This window comes from Oncorhynchus kisutch, linkage group LG20, assembly GCF_002021735.2.
Source record: "Oncorhynchus kisutch isolate 150728-3 linkage group LG20, Okis_V2, whole genome shotgun sequence".
In the NCBI taxonomy this organism is placed as follows: Eukaryota; Metazoa; Chordata; class Actinopteri; order Salmoniformes; family Salmonidae; genus Oncorhynchus; species Oncorhynchus kisutch.
In genome coordinates, this window is record NC_034193.2 from 52,311,555 (window position 1) to 52,334,728 (window position 23,174).

Sequence of the window (23,174 nt, forward strand, 5' to 3'; positions counted from 1 at the left end):
GTCTGTGTGCATGCATCTGTGTGTGTGTGTGTGTGCGTGTGTGTGCATGCATCTGTGTGTGTGTGTGTGTGTGTGCGTGTGTGTGCATGCATCTGTGTGTGTGTGTGTGTGCATGCATCTGTGTGTGTGCGCATGCATCTGTGTGTGTGTGCATGCATCTGTGTGTGTGTGTGCATGCATCTGTGTGTGTGTGTGTGCATGCATCTGTGTGTGTGTGTGTGCGTGCATGCATCTGTGTTTGTGTGTGTGCGTGCATGCATCTGTGTGTGTGTGTGTGTGTGCGTTCATACATCCGTGTGTGCGTTCATGCATCCGTGTGTGTGCGTGCGTGCATGCATTCGTGTGTGTGTGTGCGTGCATGCATCCGTGTGTGTGTGTGTGTGCTTGCATTGTGAAGTAATAGTTTTAGCCTCTCTTCATTGTGAAGTAATGGTTTTTAGCCTCTCTTCATTGTGAAGTAATAGTTTTTAGCCTCTTCATTGTGAAGTAATGGTTTTTAGCCTCTCTTCATTGTGAAGTAATGGTTTTTAGCCTCTCTTCATTGTGAAGTAATAGTTTTAGCCTCTCTTCATTGTGAAGTAATAGTTTTACCCTCTCTTCATTGTGAAGTAATAGTTTTTAGCCTCTTCATTGTGAAGTAATGGTTTTTAGCCTCTCTTCATTGTGAAGTAATAGTTTTTAGCCTCTTCATTGTGAAGTAATGGTTTTTAGCCTCTCTTCATTGTGAAGTAATAGTTTTTAGCCTCTTCATTGTGAAGTAATGGTTTTTAGCCTCTCTTCATTGTGAAGTAATAGTTTTTAGCCTCTCTTCATTGTGAAGTAATAGTTTTTAGCCTCTTCATTTTGAAGTAATGGTTTTTAGCCTCTCTTCATTGTGAAGTAATAGTTTTTAGCCTCTTCATTGTGAAGTAATGGTTTTTAGCCTCTCTTCATTGTGAAGTAATAGTTTTTAGCCTCTCTTCATTGTGAAGTAATGGTTTTTAGCCTCTCTTCATTGTGAAGTAATGGTTTTTAGCCTCTCTTCATTGTGAAGTAATAGTTTTAGCCTCTCTTCATTGTGAAGTAATGGTTTTTAGCCTCTCTTCATTGTGAAGTAATAGTTTTAGCCTCTCTTCATTGATAGAAATACCAATCGATGTAAACTGGTCATGCTGGTTCATTTGTATAATGTTGTTGAATTAATTGCAGCGTGTATACAGTATATTCATTATGCATCTTATTTATCACACGCATACAGCATACAGAGCGTTTTGAGTGTAAAATCTGTCAGCCAGCGTGAGAGCTGCTGCTACAGCATCTCAAACAGCAAATGCACAGGCAACGGAAGGCAGGCTTCATCAGCACGTCTCACACCACGTTGCAGTGAGCTGGAGGCAGTATGCATTTTGAAACAGATACTTCATTGTTTGAACCTGGAATGTTTTACTACATATTATGATGCATGTCTTACCTTACTTTTGGTCACGTAGTGCACTTTAAAACATCTATCATTTAAGGGATCAGCTTAATATTGGGGAAAGATTGTTGCTTCCATCAATGTATTTGTCTGCATCATTTCCAATCGCTCATATCTTTTTGGGGGGTAAATATATACATCCATATACATACACGTACATACACATATATACATACACATACACACATATATACATACACATACACACATATATATATACACATACACACATATATATATACACATACACACATATATACATACACATACACACATATATACATACACATACACACATATATACATACACATACACACATATATATACATACACATACACACATATATACATACACATACACACATATATACATACACATACACACATATATACATACACATACACACATATATATACATACACATACACATATATATACATACACATACACACATATATACATACACATACCTATATATACATACACATACACACATATATACATACACATACACACATATATACATACACATACACACATATATATACATACACATACACACATATATACATACACATACACACATATATACATACACATACACACATATATACATACACATACACACATATATATACATACACATACACATATATATACATACACATACACACATATATACATACACATACCTATATATACATACACATACACACATATATACATACACATACACACATATATATACATACACATACACACATATATACATACACATACACACATATATACATACACATACACACATATATACATACACATACACACATATATACATACACATACACACATATATATACATACACATACACACATATATACATACACATACACACATATATACATACACATACACACATATATACATACACATACACACATATATATACATACACATACACACATATATACATACACATACACACATATATACATACACATACACACATATATACATACACATACACACATATATATACATACACATACACACATATATACATACACATACACACATATATACATACACATACACACATATATACATACACATACCTATATAGACATACATACTTTTTTTTAGAATATACCTTTATTATTCCCTGTAAACCCTACCACCCTTCCCCCAATTGGATTAAACTACTAAACAATAACACTTCTACCTGCAGTTTATACATCTTATACACATTTTACAGACAATCTATTTTACAATAGTTCTATTTAGTTTGTTTTTAGTCCTTCCTCTATTTCTCATAGAGGAAGGACTAAGTTTGATTTCTATTTGTAACATGTAGTGCACTTTGAAGTGTGTGGACACCTGCTCCTCGAACATCTCATTCCAAAATCATGGGCATTAATATGGAGTTGGTCCCCCCTTTGTTGCTATAACAGCCTCCACTCTTCTGGGAAGGCTTTCCACTAGATGTTGGAACATTGCTGCGGGGACTTGCTTCCATTCAGCCAGAAGAGCATTAGTGAGGTTGGGCACTGATGTTGGGCGATTAGGCCTGGCTCGCAGTCGGCGTTCCAATTCATCCCAAAGGTGTTTGGTGGGGTTGAGGTCAGGGCTCTGTGCAGGCCAGTAAAGGTCTTCCGCACCGATCTAGACAAGCTATTTCTGTATGGACCTCGCTTTGTGCACGGGGGCATTGTCATGCTGAAACAGGAACTGGCCTTCCCCAAACTGTTGCCACAAAGTTGGAAGCACAGAATCGTCTAGACTGTCATTGTATGCTGTAGCGTTAACACTAAGGGGCATAGCCTGAACCATGAAAAACAGCCCCGGACCATTATTCATCCTCCGCCAAACTTTACAGTTGGCACTATGCATTAGGGCAGGTAGCGATCTCCTGATTGTTTCCGTCGGACTGCCAGATGGTGACGCGTGATTCATCACTTCAGAGAACTCGTTTCCACTGCTCCAGAGTCCAATGGCGGCGAGCTTTACACCACTACAGCCGATGCTTTGCATTGCGCATGGTGAATTTAGGCTTGAGTGCGGCTTCTCGGCCATGGAAACCCATTTCATGAAGCTCCTGACGAACAGCTCCTAGACGTTTCCACTTCACAATAACAGCACTTAAAGTTGACCAGGGCAGTTCTAGCAGGGCAGAAATTTGCCATGATGAAAGTCACTGAGCACTTTGGTAATGCTATTCTACTGCCAATGTTTGTCTATGAATATTGCATGGCTGTGTGCTTGATTGTATACACCGGTCAGCAACAGGTGTGGCTGAAATAGCCGAATCCATCAATTTGAAGGGGTGTCAACATAACTTTTGTGTCTATTTTGTGTAGCTTATTCAACATCAGACCATATCGGTGGAGGCAATTATTTTATATAAACTTTCTTTCATTGTCTAGTAGCCAAAGGCACAATTCTAGTCATATTAGCAACCCATGCTAGTTGTTGCAAATTAGATCTCCCCTTTTTCAAAATGTCTAATGTATGTTTTCATCATTGTCACATGAAACCTCTTGCATGTGCAGTGCCCTTTTGACAACAGTGTTTTCCAACTAATTGGATTATGGAATGAACATTTGCTGCCTTGTGCGCATTTCTGCACTTATAATGTGCATAAATAATAGCTTATCAACATTTTAAGCTAAACATTCTGATCTGTTGCATCAGACTCATTGTTTAAAAAAAATTATAATGATGTATCCTAGGCCTACTGGTTGTATGAATTTGGGCTCTATCATCCCACAACTGTCCCAGAGTCTCTTTGGAATAGACTATTTCTTACTCGACTAGCTGACCAACAGAATGGTTAAAATTTCTACTATGGGGATAGTAGATTAACACACGCTAGTGATTTTTCTGTTCATTTCACATCTTGCAGGTTGAGGAAAAGTCAATGTGGACAGTTATTCTAGTGCACATCAGAATTCAGTAAGGGCCTCGCATCAGAATTCAGTAAGGGCCTCGCATCAGAATTCAGTAAGGGCCTCGCATCAGAATTCAGTAAGGGCCTCGCATCAGAATTCAGTAAGGGCCTCGCATCAGAATTCAGTAAGGGCCTCGCATCAGAATTTAGTAAGAAGGGCCTCGCATCAGAATTTAGTAAGAAGGGCCTCGCATCAGAATTTAGTAAGAAGGGCCTCACATCAGAATTCAGTAAGGGCCTCGCATCAGAATTCAGTAAGGGCCTCGCATCAGAATTTAGTAAGAAGGGCCTCACATCAGAATTCAGTAAGGGCCTCGCATCAGAATTCAGTAAGGGCCTCGCATCAGAATTTAGTAAGAAGGGCCTCACATCAGAATTCAGTAAGGGCCTCACATCAGAATTCAGTAAGAAGGGCCTCGCATCAGTATTTAGTAAGAAGGGCTTCACATCAGAATTCAGTAAGAAGGGCTTCACATCAGAATTCAGTAAGAACCCTGGTGTGTGTGTGTGTGTTGGCATGTGTCCGTGTTTGTTTATATCCTGTCATGAACATTTAATAGTGCGTGAGGCTTGGGGGTATAATACTGCAGTGTTCACTGAAGATCCAACTGAGTCATACATACAGGGGGTCTCCTCTATACAGGGGGTCACCTCTATACAGGAGGTCTACTCTATACAGGGGGTCTCCTCTATACAGGGCGTCTCCTCTATACAGGGGGTCTCCTCTATACAGGGGGTCTCCTCTATACAAGTGGTCTCCTCTATACAGGAGGTCTACTCTATACAGGGGGTCACCTCTATACAGGGCGTCTCCTCTATACAGGGGGTCTCCTCTAAAAAAAAAAATATATATATATATATATACACACACACACATATACAGGGGGTCTCCTCTATACAGGGGGTCTCCTCTATACAGGGCGTCTCCTCTATACAGGGGGTCTCCTCTATACAGGGGGTCTCCACTATACAAGTGGTCTCCTCTATACAGGAGGTCTACTCTATACAGGGGGTCACCTCTATACAGGGGGTCTCCTCTATACAGGGGGTCTCCTCTATACAAGTGGTCTCCTCTATACAGGAGGTCTACTCTATACAGGGGGTCACCTCTATACAGGGCGTCTCCTCTATACAGGGGGTCTCCTCTAAAAATATATATATATATATATATATATATATATACACACACACACATATACAGGGGGTCTCCTCTATACAGGGGGTCTCCTCTATACAGGGGGTCTCCTCTATACAGGGGGTCTCCTCTATACAGTGGGCCTCCTCTATACAGGGTGTCTCCTCTATACAGGGGGTCTCCTCTATACAAATATATAAATATATATACACATACACACATATACAGGGCGCCAATGATACTTTGTATGATACTGTGTGTTTGTCAGCTTATGCACTAGTGTGTGTGTATAATGAACACGATGGGAGACAGAGCTGGTTTCAAGCGCAGGGTGCAGGGCGCAGCAGGTGTTTATTTGTAAAGGACCACAGGAGGAGGCAGGTAGCTGGGTCCAGGGTCAGGCAGAAGGTCATACACAGAGGGTCCTAAAAGGCAACAGTGCAGGCAGTTAAAAGGCTAGTAACGTAGTTCAGGAGATCAGGAAATAGAAAACAGGAAATCCGATAAAGTACAGGCAGGGAAAAGGCAAAAGGCTTCGTTAGTGAGGCAGGAAAAAACAATCATACACGGGATGATTCAATTACGTGAAAAACAGAGCTCTGAATAGAAGTGTGTCACAAAACAAACAATACCTCACAATTATGGGGTTAAAAGAACTGAGATAAATAGTGTGTGATAATGACATACAGGTGTGTGAACAGCTGATTAGATCCCAATCACCTGAATCCTAGAGAGTGAGCTGCGTTCAGGGGATCTATGTGTTTGAGGGTGTGAGTTGGAAGCAGACGTTAGTGTGTGTGTGTTGTCTGCTTGTGTTAGTGTGTGTGTTGTCTGCTTGTGTTAGTGTGTGTGTTGTCTGCTTGTGTTAGTATGTGTGTGTGTGTGTGTGTGTGTATACATTTATTTGTGTCGGACTATAGTGTGAATGTGCTATCCTTGTCTAGTGGGGATGTGGTCATCATTACAGGCTGTAGGGACATCAGGACACCAGATGTAGGCAGCAGAACCGTGGGTGGTACTGCACTCTTAGGGGACCAACTCTGCATTTTAGGGAGGGGTGTGTGTTTAGGGAAATAGCAGCCCTTGGTACAGGAACAGTATGATGGTATGAAAATCTGGATACCGGCCAACCCTAGAATGTGTATGTGCAAGCGTGTTGCTGTTCCTCCCCTGCAGTATTGGTATGCAGCATTTGCTTTGATCATTAACCCAGGGCAGCTGACACTTGTTTGTTTATGTATACATCTGTCCCCCTCTCTCTCTCTCTCTCTCTCTCTCTCTCTCTCTCCTCTCTCTGCCTCTCCTTCTCTCACTCACTCCCTCTCTCTGCCTCTCCTTCTCTCACTCACTCCCTCTCTCTCTCTCCCTTTCTCTCTCTCTCTCTCTCCTCTCTCTGTCTCTCCTCTCACTCACTCACTCACTCACTCCCTCTCTCTCTCTCCTCTCTCCTCTCTCTGCCTCTCCTTCTCTCACTCACTCCCTCTCTCTGCCTCTCCTTCTCTCACTCACTCCCTCTTTCTGCCTCTCCTTCTCTCACTCACTCCCTCTCTCTCTCTCTCTCTCTCTCTCTTCCTCCCTCTCACTTCTCTCTCTGGCTCTCCCTCTCTCATTAACTGATAAACATGCCATTAGTGCTCAATTGAATTTTAAACACTCTCACCCTCAAGCCATATCTCTCTTCCCCTCTCTCTCCCTCCCTCTCTCTCTCTCTCTTTCTCTCTCTCTCTCTCTCTTTCTCTCTCTCTCTCTCTCTCTTTCTCTCTCTCTCTTCCCTAGAGAAATCAGTGTTGCCAATGCCAACTGGCTGGGCTACAAACACCTGGCACATATGCCCTCTCATGCCCTCCCTCCCTCCCTGTCTTCTCTCTCTCTCTCTCTCTCTCTCTCTCTCTCTCTCTCTCTCTCTCTCTCTCTCTCTCTCTCTCTCTCTCTCGCTCTCTCTCTCTCTCTCTGTCTCTCTCTCTCTCTCTCTCTCTGGAAACGGTCTGCAGGCACTGTCTTCTTTCTCTCCCTCACTCTCCATCTCTCTCCCTCCTTTGTCTGTGCTCTCTCATTGGGCTGGCAGGTAGCCTAGTGTTTAGAGCGTTGAGCCAGTAACCGAAAGGTTGCTGGATTGAATCCCTGAACAAGGCAGTCAGGGGCAGAACCGGTAGGCCGCCATTGTTCCCCGGTAGGCCGCCATTGTTCCCCGGTAGGCCGCCATTGTTCCCCGGTAGGCCGTCATTGTAAATAAGAATTTGTTCTTAACTGGCTTGCCTAGTTTAAAAAAAGGTTTTACATTATGATAGAAAGTGTACAAGTGTGTGTGTATTCATTCATAGAGTGAAAATAAGTGGTTATCAGAAAGAGAAAGAAGCTTTGTTTCTGCACTTCTGTCTATTTCTGTCTCCACAGCAGCCATAGTAGATGAAGCGTGTGTGTGTCCCCTTCATCGTGTGTGTGTTCTTCGCTGGGGTTGTGTGTATGTGTGTGTTCTTCGCTGGGGTTGTGTGTATGTGTGTGCCCAGCAGCCTGTGTATTATACAGAATCAATAGAATCCATCAGGTGCATTAAAGGCTAAAGTGTGTCATGCTGTCAGGCCTAAGTGTTCCTCTCAGTGTGTGTGTGTGTTTGTGTGTCAGGCTGTCAAGCTAAGTGTTCCTCCCATACACTGACTGGATAGATGTACATCCTAGAGAGGGTTGACACACAGAGTATAGGGTTATTAGGGGAGTTTATATGGACATGATTCCAGCTCTATAACTATGTTGGACACTCATCCACCTCCATTTGCAGAGACATCACCATACATAAACTCAGGCACACCCGTTTTAGTTATTTTGATGCGTCTGGGAAACTGTATTTTTAGCTATATGAAACCTGTTTTGCTTTGAAAACCAGCCAGGTCCCCCGTGATACAAGTCAGTATTCAATGTCCATCCATGTCTGGGGATGTTGGGAGATGAGGTGGAAACCGGCCACTAGGGGCAACAGTGAGCGCTGTTACCTTCCAGTAGGTTTCGGTGTTGTGGGTGGGGATGAAAGATGGGCGTCGGCCTCTGGTGGAAAAGGTTTTGTGTCCGAATCCAGCGACAGAAAGTAACTTTGTCAATTTTTGTTTTAAGCCCAAACCTTAACCCTTACCTTAACCCTTACCTTAACCCTTACCTTAACCATTCGTAGGTAATGCCTTAACTTAAGAATAAAGACTTTGAAATTTGACGTTTGGAACAACTTTGAAATTTGACGTTTGAGAAACATGGATGAATGTCTAATTCTGACATGAGACTGAGAGATCTGGTAGCTGAAAACAGCCTATCGCACAAAAATATAAACGCAACATGCAACAATTACAGTTCATATAAGCAAAGCAGGCAATTTATATAAATAAATTAGGTGTCGGAGGGGTTATGGTATGGGCAGGCAGGCATAAGCTATGGACAACGAACACAATTGCATTTTATCGATGTCAGTTTGAATGCACAGAGATACCATGATGAGATCCTGAGGCCCATTGTCGTGCCATTCATCCTCAGGGTCTGACAACACTGCATCTTTTTAGTTATTTTGACCATTAAATTACAATATTTTTATTTGGAATTTGGGAGAAATGTTGTCAGTAGTTTATAGAATAAAACAAAAATGTTAATTTTACCCAAACACATACCTATAAATAGTAAAACCAGATAAACTGATCATTTTGCAGTGGTCTCTTCATTTTTTCCAGAGCTGTATATATAAATATAGGACAAAACACACATTACGACAAGAGAGACAACACAACACTACATATAGAGAGACTTAAGACTACAACATAGCAAGGCAGCAACACATGACAACAACATGGTAGCAACACAACATGGTAGCAGCACAAAACATGGTACAAACATCAACAGGGCAACAGGGCAACAGGGCAACAGGGCAACAGGGCAACAGGGCAAGAAGGTAGAGGCAACAATACATCACTCAAAGCAGCTACAACTGTCAGTAAGAGCGTCCATGATTCAGTCTTTGAATGAAGAGATGGAGATAAAACTGTCCCGTTTGAGTGTTTGTTGCAGCTCGTTCCAGTCACTAGCTGCAGCGAACTGAAAAGAGGAGCGATCGAGAGATGTGTGTGCTCTGGGGACCTTTAACAGAATGTGACTGGCAGAACGGATGTTGTATATGGAGGATGAGGGCTGCAGTAGATATCTCAGATAGGGGGGGGAGTGAGGCCTAAGAGGGTTTTATAAATAAGCATCAACCAGTGGGTCTTGCGACGGGTATATAGAGATGACCAGTTTACAGAGGAGTATAGAGTGCAGTGATGTGTCCTATAAGGAGCATTGGTGGCAAATCTGAGGGCCAAATGGTAAAGAACATCTAGCCGCTCGAGAGTACACTTACCTGCTGATCTATAAAGTAGGTCTCCGTAATCTAGCATGGGTAGGATGGTCATCTGAATCAGGCTTAGTTTGGCAGCTGGGTGAAAGAGGAGCAATTACGATAGAAGAAACCAAGTCTAGATTTGACTTTAGCCTGCAGCTTGGATATGTGCTGAGAGAAGGACAGTGTACCGTCTAGCCATACACCTAAGTACTTGTATGAGGTGACTACCTCAAGCTCTAAACCCTCAGTGGTAGTAATCACACCTGTGGGAAGAGTGGCATTCTTCTTACCAAACCACATGACCTTTGTTTTGGGGGTGTTCAGAACAAGGTTAAGGGTAAAGAAAGCTTGTTGGACACTAAGAAAGCTTTGTTGTAGAACATTTAACATTTAAGGTTGGAGATAGGCTTGGCGATGATAGGGGGCAGCAACCTTAAAGAAGAAAGGGTATAAACCATCTGATGTTTTTTTGGGGTCAAGTTTCAGGAACCTCTTTAGCACCTCGGACTCAGTGACAGCCTGCAGGGAGAAACTTTGTAGTGGGGAAGGGGAAAAAGAGGGAGAAGCATCGGGGACAGTCGCATTAGAAGGGGTGGGAGATGAGGAAATGTTGGACGGGCAAGGAGGCATGGCTAAGTTAAATAGGAATCCTGATTTAATGAAGTGGTGATTTAAAGAGCTCAGTCATGTGCTTCTTGTCAGTAACAACCGCATCATCAACTTTAAGGGACACGAGCAGCTGTGAGGAGGAGTTTTTATTCTCCAGGTCCTTAACCATTTTCAGGAACTTCTTGGGGTTAGACCCACAGAGAGAGAACTGCTCCTTAAAGTAACTAACTTTGGCCTTCCGGATGGCCTGAGTTCACTTATTTCTCATTTGCCTGAACGAGAGCCAGTCAGCCTGAGTATGCGTGTGCCGAGCCTTTTGCCAAATGTAATTTTTGAGGTGGAGTAACTCTGCAAGATCAGTTGTTTTTAATTGTTGTTTTAATTTTTAATTTAAATGTTCTTTATGCGGGCGTGTTTGTTAACAATACCACTGAACATATCAAAAAATGTCCAAGTGTCTTCGACAGAGGGGGATCAAGCTGATTCTATACCATTTTCAAGAGGCCAGTTTGTGAAGGAAGGCTTGCTCATTAAAGCTTTTTAGCAAGGGTCTATAACAAATCAGGACAGGTCGTTTCACTGAGCAGCCATTACGAACACAGGCTGTAAAACAGTGATCACTAAGGTGATTACAGAAAACACCAGACTATTATTATTTGTGGATTATTTGTGGGGATAACATCAAGAAGAGTAGCCTTTGATGGGTGTTTGGAGTCATACCTTGATTGGTAATAATCTGAGAGAGATTTAGGGAGTCCCATTGCTTTAGGACTTGGTCAGCTGGTGTAAGCATGTCCCAGTTTAGGTCACCTAGCAGGACAAATTCAGACTTAGTGTAAGGGGCCAGGAGAGAGCTTAGGGCAGGTACAGGCCGGTGCTGATGGAGGACGATTGCTCTTTGGTGACTGTTGCTGGGTGCTATTTGTAAGTTTAATACTTAAAACCAGCAAATCAAATTGTTTGGGGACAGACTTGGTGGAGACATCCGAGCACTGAAGGTGATCCTTGGTAAAGATTGCCAGTCCCCCACCTGTGGAAGATTTGTCTTGCAGAAAAAGGTTCTAACCAGAAAGGTTAACATCAGTATTCAAAACACTCTTCCTTAACCACGTCTCAGTAATGACCAACACATCTGGATTGGAGCTGTGAACCCACACTTTCAATTGATCCATTTTAGGTAATAAGCTTCTAGTGTTAATAACGTTCTTGTGGCAACAGGTCACAAATCTTGCTGCTGTGATGGCACATAATCGGGTTTGTTTTTGAATTCTTTGTGGATCTGTGTAATCTGGGGGAAATATGGGTCTCTAATATGGTCATACATTGGGCAGGAGGTTATGAAGTGCAGCTCAGTTTCCACCTCATTTTGTGGGCAGTGAGCACATAGCCTGTCTTCTCTTGAGAGCCAGGTCTGCCTACGGCAGCCTTTCTCAATAGCAAGGCTATGCTCACTGAGTCTGTACATAGTCAAAGCTTTCCTTAATTTTGGGTCAGTCCCAGTAGTCAGGTATTCTGCCACTGTGTGCTCTGTTTAGGGCCAAATACCATTCTAGTTAGCTCTGTGTTTTTGTTAATTACTTGACACATTGAACATAATTATATTTTTGATTTCTCATGATATATGGTTGGGTCTAATTGTGTTGCTGTCCTGGGGCTCTGTGGGTTCTGTTTGTGAACAGTGCCCCAGGACCGGCTTGCTTAGGGGACTCTTTTCCAAGTCCATCTCTCTGTAGGTGATGGCTTTGTTATGGAAGGTTTGGGAATCACTTCCTTTTAGGTTGTTGTAGAATTTAACATCTCTTTTCTGGATTTTGATAATTAGCGGGTATCAGCCTAATTCTGCTCTGCATGCATTATTTGGTGTTTTACTGAGGATATTTTTGCAGAATTCTGCATGCAGAGTCTCAATTTGGTGTTTGTCCCATTTTGTGAATTCTTGGTTGGTGAGCGGATCCCAGACCTCACAACCATAAAGTGCAATGGGTTCTAGAACTGATTCAAGTATTTTTAGCCAGATCCTCATTGGTATGTCAAATTGTATGTTCCTTTTGATGGCATAGAAGACCCTTCTTGCCTTGTCTCTCAGATCGTTCACAGCTTTGTGGAAGTTACCTGTGGCGCTGATGTTTAGGTATACAGACATAAATACACACTTCTTCACTTTCCACTCTCCATTTGTCTCTCTTTCACTCTACTCTCTCTCTCTCTCTCTCTCTCTCTCTCTCTCTCTCTCTCTCTCTCTCTCTGTCTCTCTCTCTCTGTCTCTCTCTCTCTGTCTCTCTCTCTCTGTCTCTCTCTCTCTCTCTCTCTCTCTCTCTCTCTTGCACACACACTCCCTTTTCTTGCAGTACATTGTTTTGATAAAATCCACTCATCTCTGATTCCCATGTCCTGCCTCAGTAAACATAGAGGGTTGGTAACAAGACCACTGTAAGAGTGTGTGTGCTGTGTTGCCCACTGTTATACAACTTTCCATTCACTTCCTCTTGCTGTTTCTCACACTGTAGTGTCCTTCCCCCCTGTTCCTGTTCACTGGCCCGCACACACACACACATACATACACACATACACACATACATACATACACACGCACGCACACATACATACACACATACATACATACACACGCACGCACACATACATACACACATACATACATACACGCGCACACACACATGCAGAGACAGACAGACAGACAGACAGACAGACAGACAGACAGACAGACAGACAGACAGACAGACAGACAGACAGACAGACAGACAGACAGACAGACAGACAGACAGACAGACAGACAGACAGACAGACAGACAGACACATGAACAGACAGACACACACACATGAAGAGACAGACAGACAGACACGCAGAGACAGACAGACAGACAGACAGACACATACATGCAGAGACAGACAGACAGACAGACACATACATGCAGAGACAGACAGACACATACATGCAGAGACAGACAGACATGCAGAGACAGACAGACAGACACGCAGAGACAGACAGACAGACAGACACGCAGAGACAGACAGACAGACACACATGCAGAGACAGACAGACAGACACACATGCAGAGACAGACAGACAGACATGCAGAGACAGACAGACAGACAGACAGACAGACAGACAGACAGAGACAGACAGAGACAGACAGACAGACAGACAGACAGACAGACAGACAGACAGACAGACAGACAGACAGACAGACAGACAGACAGACAGACAGACAGACAGACATGCAGAGACAGACAGACACAGACATACAGACAGACAGACAGACAGACAGACAGACAGACAGACAGAGACAGACAGAGACAGACAGACAGACAGACAGACAGACAGACAGACAGACAGACAGACAGACAGACAGACAGACAGACAGACAGACAGACAGACAGACAGACAGACAGACATGCAGAGACAGACAGACACAGACATACAGACAGACAGACAGACAGACAGACAGACAGACAGACAGACAGACAGACAGACAGACAGACAGACAGACAGACAGACAGACATGCAGAGACAGACAGACACACATGCAGAGACAGACAGACAGACAGACAGACAGACAGACATGCAGAGACAGACCGACAGACAGACAGACAGACAGACAGACAGACAGACAGACAGACAGACAGACAGACAGACAGACAGACAGACAGACAGACAGACATGCAGAGACAGACAGACATGCAGAGACAGACAGACACACATGCAGAGACAGACAGACAGACACATACATGCAGAGACAGACACGCAGAGACAGACACATACATGCAGAGACAGACAGACACAGACATACAGACAGACAGACAGACAGACACATACATGCAGAGACAGACAGACAGACACATACATGCAGAGACAGACAGACAGACACATAAATGCAGAGACAGACAGACAGACAGGCAGATGCTCAAGCAGACAGACAGACAGTAGGTCATGGCCCGGTAGGATCCTATTAAATCCAGCTAAGGGACCACAACTCCGAGGCACACGTGCGTGAACACACACACACCCAGGGACAGCCAGGGAGACCCAGACAGGCTAGAATAGAATAGATTACTATATTAGGTATGTTGTTCATAGTGACACCAGTGACAGTGACTGATCTGGCAACAGAAGAGAGAGGAGAGATAGAGTCTGGTGGGTTTTGGTTCGTCATTTACAATGACGGCCAAACTCTAACACGGACGACGCTGGGCCAATTGTGTGCCGCCCTATGGGACTCCCAATCACGACCGGTTGTGATACAGCCTGGAATCGGATCAGGGTCTGTAGGGATCCCTCTAGCACTGAAATGCAGTGCCTTAGAATGCTGCGCCACTTGGGAGCCCCAACCCCTCTGAATCAGAGAGGTGTGAGAGAGAGATGCAAGAGAGAGGTGTAGAGAGACAGAGTTCCCTTTTGTACTTCAACCATTTGCACATTGTTACAACACTGTATATATACATAATATGACATTTGTAATGTCTTTATTCTTTTGGAACTTCTGTGAGTGTAATGTTTACTGTTAATTTTTATTGTTTATTTCACTTTTGTATATTATCTACTTCACTAGCTTTGGCAATGTTAACATATATTTCCCATGACAATAAAGCCCCTTGAATTGAATTGAGTTAGAGAGACCGGGAAATGAGATAAGAGCACTTCTTCTTATGGTGGTGTGTCTGCCAATGGAAGTGGTAGAGTGAAAAGAAGGAGAGAGAAAGATAGATAGTGATGGAGGAAAGTGAGTGATGGAGGGAGGAGGGAGAAACTTAAAGACAGAAGAGATGAATGGGCTCTCAGCCTTGGTGATTCTAAAAGACACGTGAGAGAAACAGAGAAGCACAATATGAGTGTGTGACTCACTCAGTAAAGAGCTTGTGCAAACACACACACACACACAAACTCATACGTACAAACTGACGTACACACACACACACACACACACACACACACACACACACACACACACACACACACACACACACAAACTCATGCGTACAAACTGACGTACACACACACTTATACATGAGCTGACTAATATACAGATCAAATACACTCACAGCAAAGGCTGACACATCACATGTAGCTAGATACATCTTTTATGTGTGTTTATCTGAAACATATTCACAGACACACACTTTTCATAAAAACATATTCAGAGAACTTTTGCATTAGTACAGGAACAGCAAACTAGTTCCTAGAAAGAATTTTTTTAAATTCAAATTTGTTAAAATTTTTTCCTATTTGCTTACAATCCCCTGAGCTTCCACTGTGTTTCGATTATGAGCGCTAGCCTAGCTAGCATCAGTAATGTTGAACAATGAGAGCACTAGCTAACCTAGCCTAGTATTGGCTGTGTTTGAATTGTGAGACATCAATCTAGCCTGGCTAGCATTTCATTTTGAACTGTGAAAGCGGTTAGCTAACATATTCTAGCATTGTGTTTGAACTGTGAGAGCGGTTAGCTAACCTATTCTAGCATTGTGTTTGAACTGTGAGAGCGGTTAGCTAACCTATTCTAGCATTGTGTTTGAACTGTGAGAGCGGTTAGCTAACATATTCTAGCATTGTGTTTGAACTATGAGAGCGGTTAGCTAACCTATTCTAGCATTGTGTTTGAACTGTGAGAGCGGTTAGCTAACCTATTCTAGCATTGTGTTTGAACTGTGAGAGCACTTGCTAGCCTAGTTAGTACAAGCTCTTAGTATAAGCTCTTTTTGAACTTGCCTAGCATTAGCCATGTTTAAAATTATGAGAGCCTTGCTAGTATTAGCTGTATATGAACTATGATACCTTTATCTAGCCCAACTAGCTTTAGCGTGTTTGAACAGGCTGATACCAGCTGGCCGTTGGCCACTTCTAGTAATCCAGTGTTTGTGTATTTCCTTGTTTGCCCCACAGCATTGTTAAAGGAAAGATTACTATGTTACAAAACTCATCATGCCAGTTGTATTTCTGCCAGCTTGAACGGCAATAGCTCAGATACACATGAAAATATTAAATGACCTCTGTAATTGATAAAACATCATTCAGAGCTGCACAAAAACTACATAACATTCAAAATAGGTGGATCTTTCCTTTAAATGGCAATTCCGCCACTTTTCAACCTCATATTCATTATCTCCAGCACAATGCCAGTGTCTCCACATATGTGAAAACGGCACGTTTCAATGATCTGTGGTTAAAAAAATAAGAAGAAAGGTCCTCATGCATCTCTGTGACATTATTTTTCTTTTGATGATGTCATCAGATATAACATTTTTCCCATATACACTGGTATTGTGCTGGCGATGATGAAAATGAGGTTGAAAAGTGGTGGAATTGCCCTTTAACTCCGCCACTACTGTCTCTGGTGTTGTGCAAACACACTGTGATACACCACAGCTTATATTACTGTCTCTCTCTGTCTGTCTGCAGGTCTGAATCACTGACTGACTGACTGTCTGTCGGCAGGTCTGACTGACTGTCTGTCGGCAGGTCTGACTGACTGACTGACTGTCTGTCGGCAGGTCTGACTGAATGACTGACTGTCTGTCGGCAGGTCTGACTGACTGACTGACTGACTGTCTGTCGGCAGGTCTGACTGACTGTCTATCGGCAGGTCTGACTGACTGACTGACTGTCTGTCGGCAGGTCTGACTGACTGACTGACTGTCTGTCGGCAGGTCTGACTGACTGACTGACTGTCTATCTGCAGATCTGAATCACTGACTGACTGACTGTCTATCGGCAGGTCTGACTGACTGACTGACTGTCTGACTGTCGGACTGCACAGTGCAACTGCTGGGTTGATTGTGTGTGGGAGCGTGTGTGTGTTATGGTGGTTGTCTGTGTATTATTAAGTGTGTGTGTTATGGTGATTGTCTGTGTATTATTAAGTGTGTGTGTTATGGTGGTTGTCTGTGTATTATTAAGTGTGTGTGTTATGGTGGTTGTCTGTGTATTATTAAGTGTGTGTGTTATGGTGATTGTCTGTGTATTATTAAGTGTGTGTGTTATGGTGGTTGTCTGTGTATTATTAAGTGTGTGTGTTATGGTGGTTGTCTGTGTATTATTAAGTGTGTGTGTTATGGTGGTTGTCTGTGTATTATTAAGTGTGTGTGTTATGGTGGTTGTCTGTGTATTATTAAGTGTGTGTGTTATGGTGGTTGTCTGTGTATTATTAAGTGTGTGTGTTATGGTGGTTGTCTGTGTATTATTAAGTGTGTGTGTTATGGTGGTTGTCTGTGTATTATTAAGTGTGTGTGTTATGGTGGTTGTCTGTGTATTATTAAGTGTGTGTGTTATGGTGGTTGTCTGTGTATTATTAAGTGTGTGTGTTATGGTGGTTGTCTGTGTATTATTAAGTGTGCGTTTCCCCTCTGCAGGGATGAAGACCTACCTGATCTCAGGGAGGAAGTTAGAGCATGCTCAGTGTGGTTGCTCTCAGGACATCCTGACCCCGTGCCCTCGCCCCCACACCTCTGCCCTCATGCCTGGGGGGGCTGCTTCCCTCTGTGTGTCCTGCACTGTGAATGGGGAGCAGACAGAGGAGGGGGCCGGACTCAATGGATGCCAGGATGAACATAAGACTAACAGCGCCAAGGTAGATCACATGCCTATCCTGGCACGCAACGACACATCCACACACACACACTGACAACACACTCCTGTTCCAAAATAGCTTACCATACACCTACTTATAACACACACCTGCACCACATACTTATCTAACACACATCCCTCTCTCGCCTTCTGCTTCTGTAGTTTACTCCAGGCTGCAGCCCCAGGGCTCTGAATGGCATTCTCAGTCCTCCACTGGAGGACTCGGTGATGGCCAGCCAGAGCTCTCTATGTGACATGCTCCAGGAGAAAGAAAAGAAGACCAGTACGGGCACAGGGACGGGTACCAGCCTGGGTATGGGGGGTCCAGGAGGGGCGGGACCGGGGGGCACAGGCATGGACCACTCCGCCCTCATCCCGCTACGCTCCAAGAACTTCAGGGAGAAGAGTGACGTCCATTTTGTTGATGTCATCAAGGAGGACAGGTGAGGACCGGAGGGAGTATGATGGCTTTTGGCTTTACTTATGAACTGTTTTGAGTTCAGTACATCTAAATAACCTAGATCAGAGTTCAGTCATAAACCCTGACCCTGAACCAGTTTAGAGGGGCATATTAAAGTTGGGAGATAGTAGGTGGCTTTAGTGGAATGATTGACGGTCTAAAGCTGACCCTGGACTAGTTGATAGGACTAGTTGTTATTTACTACTGCACTGTTGTTAGATACTACAGCACTGTTGTTAGATACTACAGCACTGTTGTTAGATACTACAGCACTGTTGTTAGATACTACAGCACTGTTGTTAGATACTACAGCACTGTTGTTAGATACTACAGCACTGTTGTTAGATACTACAGCACTGTTGTTAGATACTACAGCACTGTTGTTATTTACTACTGCACTGTTGTTAGATACTACAGCACTGTTGTTATTTACTACTGCACTGTTGTTAGATACTACAGCACTGTTGTTAGATACTACAGCACTGTTGTTAGATACTACAGCACTGTTGTTAGATACTACAGCACTGTTGTTAGATACTACAGCACTGTTGTTAGATACTACAGCACTGTTGTTAGATACTACAGCACTGTTTTTAGATACTACAGCACTGTTGTTAGATACTACAGCACTGTTTTTAGATACTACAGCACTGTTGTTAGATACTACAGCACTGTTGTTAGATACTACAGCACTGTTTTTAGATACTACAGCACTGTTGTTAGATACTACAGCACTGTTTTTAGATACTACAGCACTGTTGTTAGATACTACAGCACTGTTGTTAGATACTACAGCACTGTTGTTAGATACTACAGCACTGTTGTTAGATAATACAGCACTGTTGTTAGATACTACAGCACTGTTGTTAGATACTACAGCAATGTTGTTATTTACTACAGCACTGTTGTTAGATACTACTGCACTGTTGTTATTTACTACTGCACTGCTGTTAGATAGTACTGCACTGTTGTTAGATAGTACTGCACTGCTGTTATTTACTACTGCACTGCTGTTAGATACTACTGCACTGTTGTTATTTACTACTGCACTGCTGTTAGATAGTACTGCACTGTTGTTAGATAGTACTGCACTGCTGTTATTTACTACTGCACTGCTGTTAGATAGTACTGCACTGTTGTTAGATACTACAGCACTGTTGTTAGATACTACAGCACTGTTGTTATTTACTACTGCACTGTTGTTAGATACTACAGCACTGTTGTTAGATACTACTGCACTGTTGTTATTTACTACTGCACTGCTGTTAGATAGTACTGCACTGTTGTTAGATAGTACTGCACTGTTGTTATTTACTACTGCACTGCTGTTATTTACTACTGCACTGCTGTTAGATAGTACTGCACTGTTGTTAGATACTACTGCACTGCTGTTATTTACTACTGCACTGCTGTTAGATAGTACTGCACTGTTGTTAGATAGTACTGCACTGCTGTTATTTACTACTGCACTGCTGTTAGATAGTACTGCACTGTTGTTAGATACTACTGCACTGCTGTTAGATACTACTGCACTGTTGTTATTTACTACTGCACTGCTGTTAGATAGTACTGCACTGTTGTTAGATACTACTGCACTGCTGTTAGATACTACTGCACTGCTGTTATTTACTACTGCACTGCTGTTAGATAGTACTGCACTGTTGTTAGATACTACTGCACTGCTGTTAGATACTACTGCACTGTTGTTAGATACTACTGCACTGTTGTTAGATAGTACTGCACTGTTGTTAGATAGTACTGCACTGCTGTTTGATAGTACTGCACTGTTGTTAGATAGTACTGCACTGCTGTTAGATACTACTGCACTGTTGTTAGATAGTACTGCACTGCTGTTAGATACTACAGCACTGTTGTTAGATAGTACTGCACTGCTGTTAGATACTACTGCACTGTTGTTAGATACTACTGCACTGCTGTTAAATACTACAGCACTGTTGTTAGATACTACTGCACTGCTGTTAGATACTACTGCACTGTTGGAGCTAGGAACACAAGCATTTTGCTACACCCACAATAACATCTTCTAAATATGTGTATGTGACCAATAACATTTGATTTGATTTGATTTAGGAGCAGAACTGGGCATGTCTTGGCAGATCAGGGATTAGCCTTCCTTAGGTTTAAAGTGAAAGGCCTTCTTCTTCCAAACTCTAAATCCAATAATGCACTAATCAATATCAATGTAGTACTAACAAAAAGAACATATGGTAGATCAAAAACACAGGAGAAATAAAAATAAGAAATAAAGAGGACAGGAGAAAGTAAGATGGTATGGTCCGTTCCAGTACCATATTATAATGTACAGGGACACTGGATCTATAGAGGTAGATATGTATAGGGGTAAACATACTATATACAGGGTCAGTAGCATATTATAATGTACAGGGATACTGGCTCTATAGAGGTAGATATGTATAGGGGTAAACATACTATATACAGGGTCAGTACCATATTATAATGTACAGGGACACTGGATCTATAGAGGTAGATATGTATAGGGGTAAACATACTATATACAGGGTCCGTTCCAGTACCATATTATAATGTACAGGGATACTGGATCTATAGAGGTAGATATGAATAGGGGTAAGGTGACTAGGCATCTGGATATATGATTAACAGAGTAGCAGCAGCGTATATGAAGATTGTATGTGAGTGTGTGTGTGTAGAGTCAGTATAGATGTGTGTGCATGTTGTGTGTATTGAGCGTGTCAGTGTGTGTGAGTGTGTTTATAGAGTCAGTATAGATGTGTGTGTTGAGCGTGTCAGTGTGTGTGAGTGTGTTTATAGAGTCAGTATAGATGTGTGTGCATGTTATGTGTATTGAGCGTGTCAGTGTGAGGGAGTGTGTATAGATTCAGTATAGATGTGTGTGCATGTTATGTGTGTGTTGAGCGTGTGAGTGAGCGTGTATAGAGTCAGTATAGATGTGTGTGTTGAGCGTGTCAGTGTGAGTGAGTGTGTTTATAGAGACAGTATAGATGTGTGTGTTGAGCGTGCAGTGTGAGTGAGTGTGTATAGAGTCAGTATAGATGTGTGTGCTGAGCGTGTCAGTGTGAGTGAGTGTGTTTATAGAGACAGTATAGATGTGTGTGTTGAGCGTGTCAGTGTGAGTGAGTGTGTATAGAGTCAGTATAGATGTGTGTGTTGAGCGTGTCAGTGTGAGTGAGTGTGTATAGAGTCAGTATAGATGTGTGTTGAGCGTGTCAGTGTGAGTGAGTGTGTTTATAGAGTCAGTATAGATGTGTGTGCTGAGCGTGTCAGTGTGAGTGAGTGTGTATAGAGTCAGTATAGATGTGTGTGTTGAGCGTGTCAGTGTGAGTGAGTGTGTATAGAGTCAGTATAGATGTGTGTGTTGAGCGTGTCAGTGTGAGTGAGTGTGTATAGAGTCAGTATAGATGTGTGTGTTGAGAGTGTCAGTGTGTGTGAGTGTGCATTGAGACAGTATAGATGTGTGTGTTGAGCGTGTCAGTGTGAGTGAGTGTGTTTATAGAGTCAGTATAGATGTGTGTGTTGAGCGTGTCAGTGTGAGTGAGTGTGCATTGAGTCAGTATAGATGTGTGTGTTGAGCGTGTCAGTGTGAGTGAGTGTGCATTGAGTCAGTATAGATGTGTGTGTTGAGCGTGTCAGTGTGAGTGAGTGTGTTTATAGAGACAGTATAGATGTGTGTGTTGAGCGTGTCAGTGTGAGTGAGTGTGCATTGAGTCAGTATAGATGTGTGTGTTGAGCGTGTCAGTGTGAGTGAGTGTGCATTGAGTCAGTATAGATGTGTGTGTTGAGCGTGTCAGTGTGAGTGAGTGTGCATTGAGTCAGTATAGATGTGTGTGTTGAGCGTGTCAGTGTGAGTGAGTGTGCATTGAGACAGTGCAAGAATAAAAATAACTAAAGGGTCAACTTAGATAGACAGATCGTCTGTGTAGACATTTGTTAGCTCTTCAGCAGTCTTATGGCTTGGGGATAGAAGCTGTTCAGGAGCCTGTTGGTGTCAGACTTGATACACGGGCACCGCTTGCCGTGTGGAAGCAGAGAGAACAGTCTATGGCTTGGCTGGTTTAGGATTACCAACAGTGGTGATTAGTGTTGACAGCGTATATATTTTAAGTCAGTTTTAAGTCAGTCACTAAGGGAGGAATCCCAGCTTGAGATGCATGCACTTAACCTCGATGATCACGTAAATAATGCATAGATGTCAATGGATGATTCAAGTCATGCATGCAGAAGTCGAGTTCAAGTTAGGATTCCCCCCTAAAACCCTCTACCTGTCTTTTCCTCATCCTCACTCTATTCTCCTCTTTCAAGTCTGATGAAGGACTACTTCTTCAAGCCTCCCATCAACAAGCTGAGCCTCAACTTCCTGGAGAGACCTCTGGAGACAGCCTACCGCATCAGCTACCAGGAGGAGGTACACACACACACACACACCCTCAATCCGTGTCAGTCAAAGCCGTATTGACCACGTGTTCATACGAAGCCCCCTGCTGGTGTGTATAATATGTTTCAGTTCTAACAGTTTGACCACATTATAGTAGTAGTAATCTGAACTTTATCTCCTCTCTCTGTCCCTGTGTTGTTCCCCTCTCATCCCAAGTGTCTAACCACCTCTCCTCTTC

The 23,174-nt window shown here is 42.8% G+C and overlaps 1 protein-coding gene across 1 annotated transcript in view; it reads left to right on the forward strand.

The window, feature by feature from the left end:
• LOC109880861 (adenylate cyclase type 9) overlaps positions 1 to 23,174 on the forward strand; it is a 66,287-nt gene that overhangs the window by 29,612 nt on the left and 13,501 nt on the right. Inside the window, exons 5-7 of the mRNA XM_031798732.1 lie at positions 17,867 to 18,084; positions 18,246 to 18,526; positions 22,864 to 22,966. Of these exons, the coding sequence (XP_031654592.1) occupies positions 17,867 to 18,084; positions 18,246 to 18,526; positions 22,864 to 22,966 (602 nt within the window). The remainder of the gene's footprint in view (positions 1 to 17,866; positions 18,085 to 18,245; positions 18,527 to 22,863; positions 22,967 to 23,174) is intronic.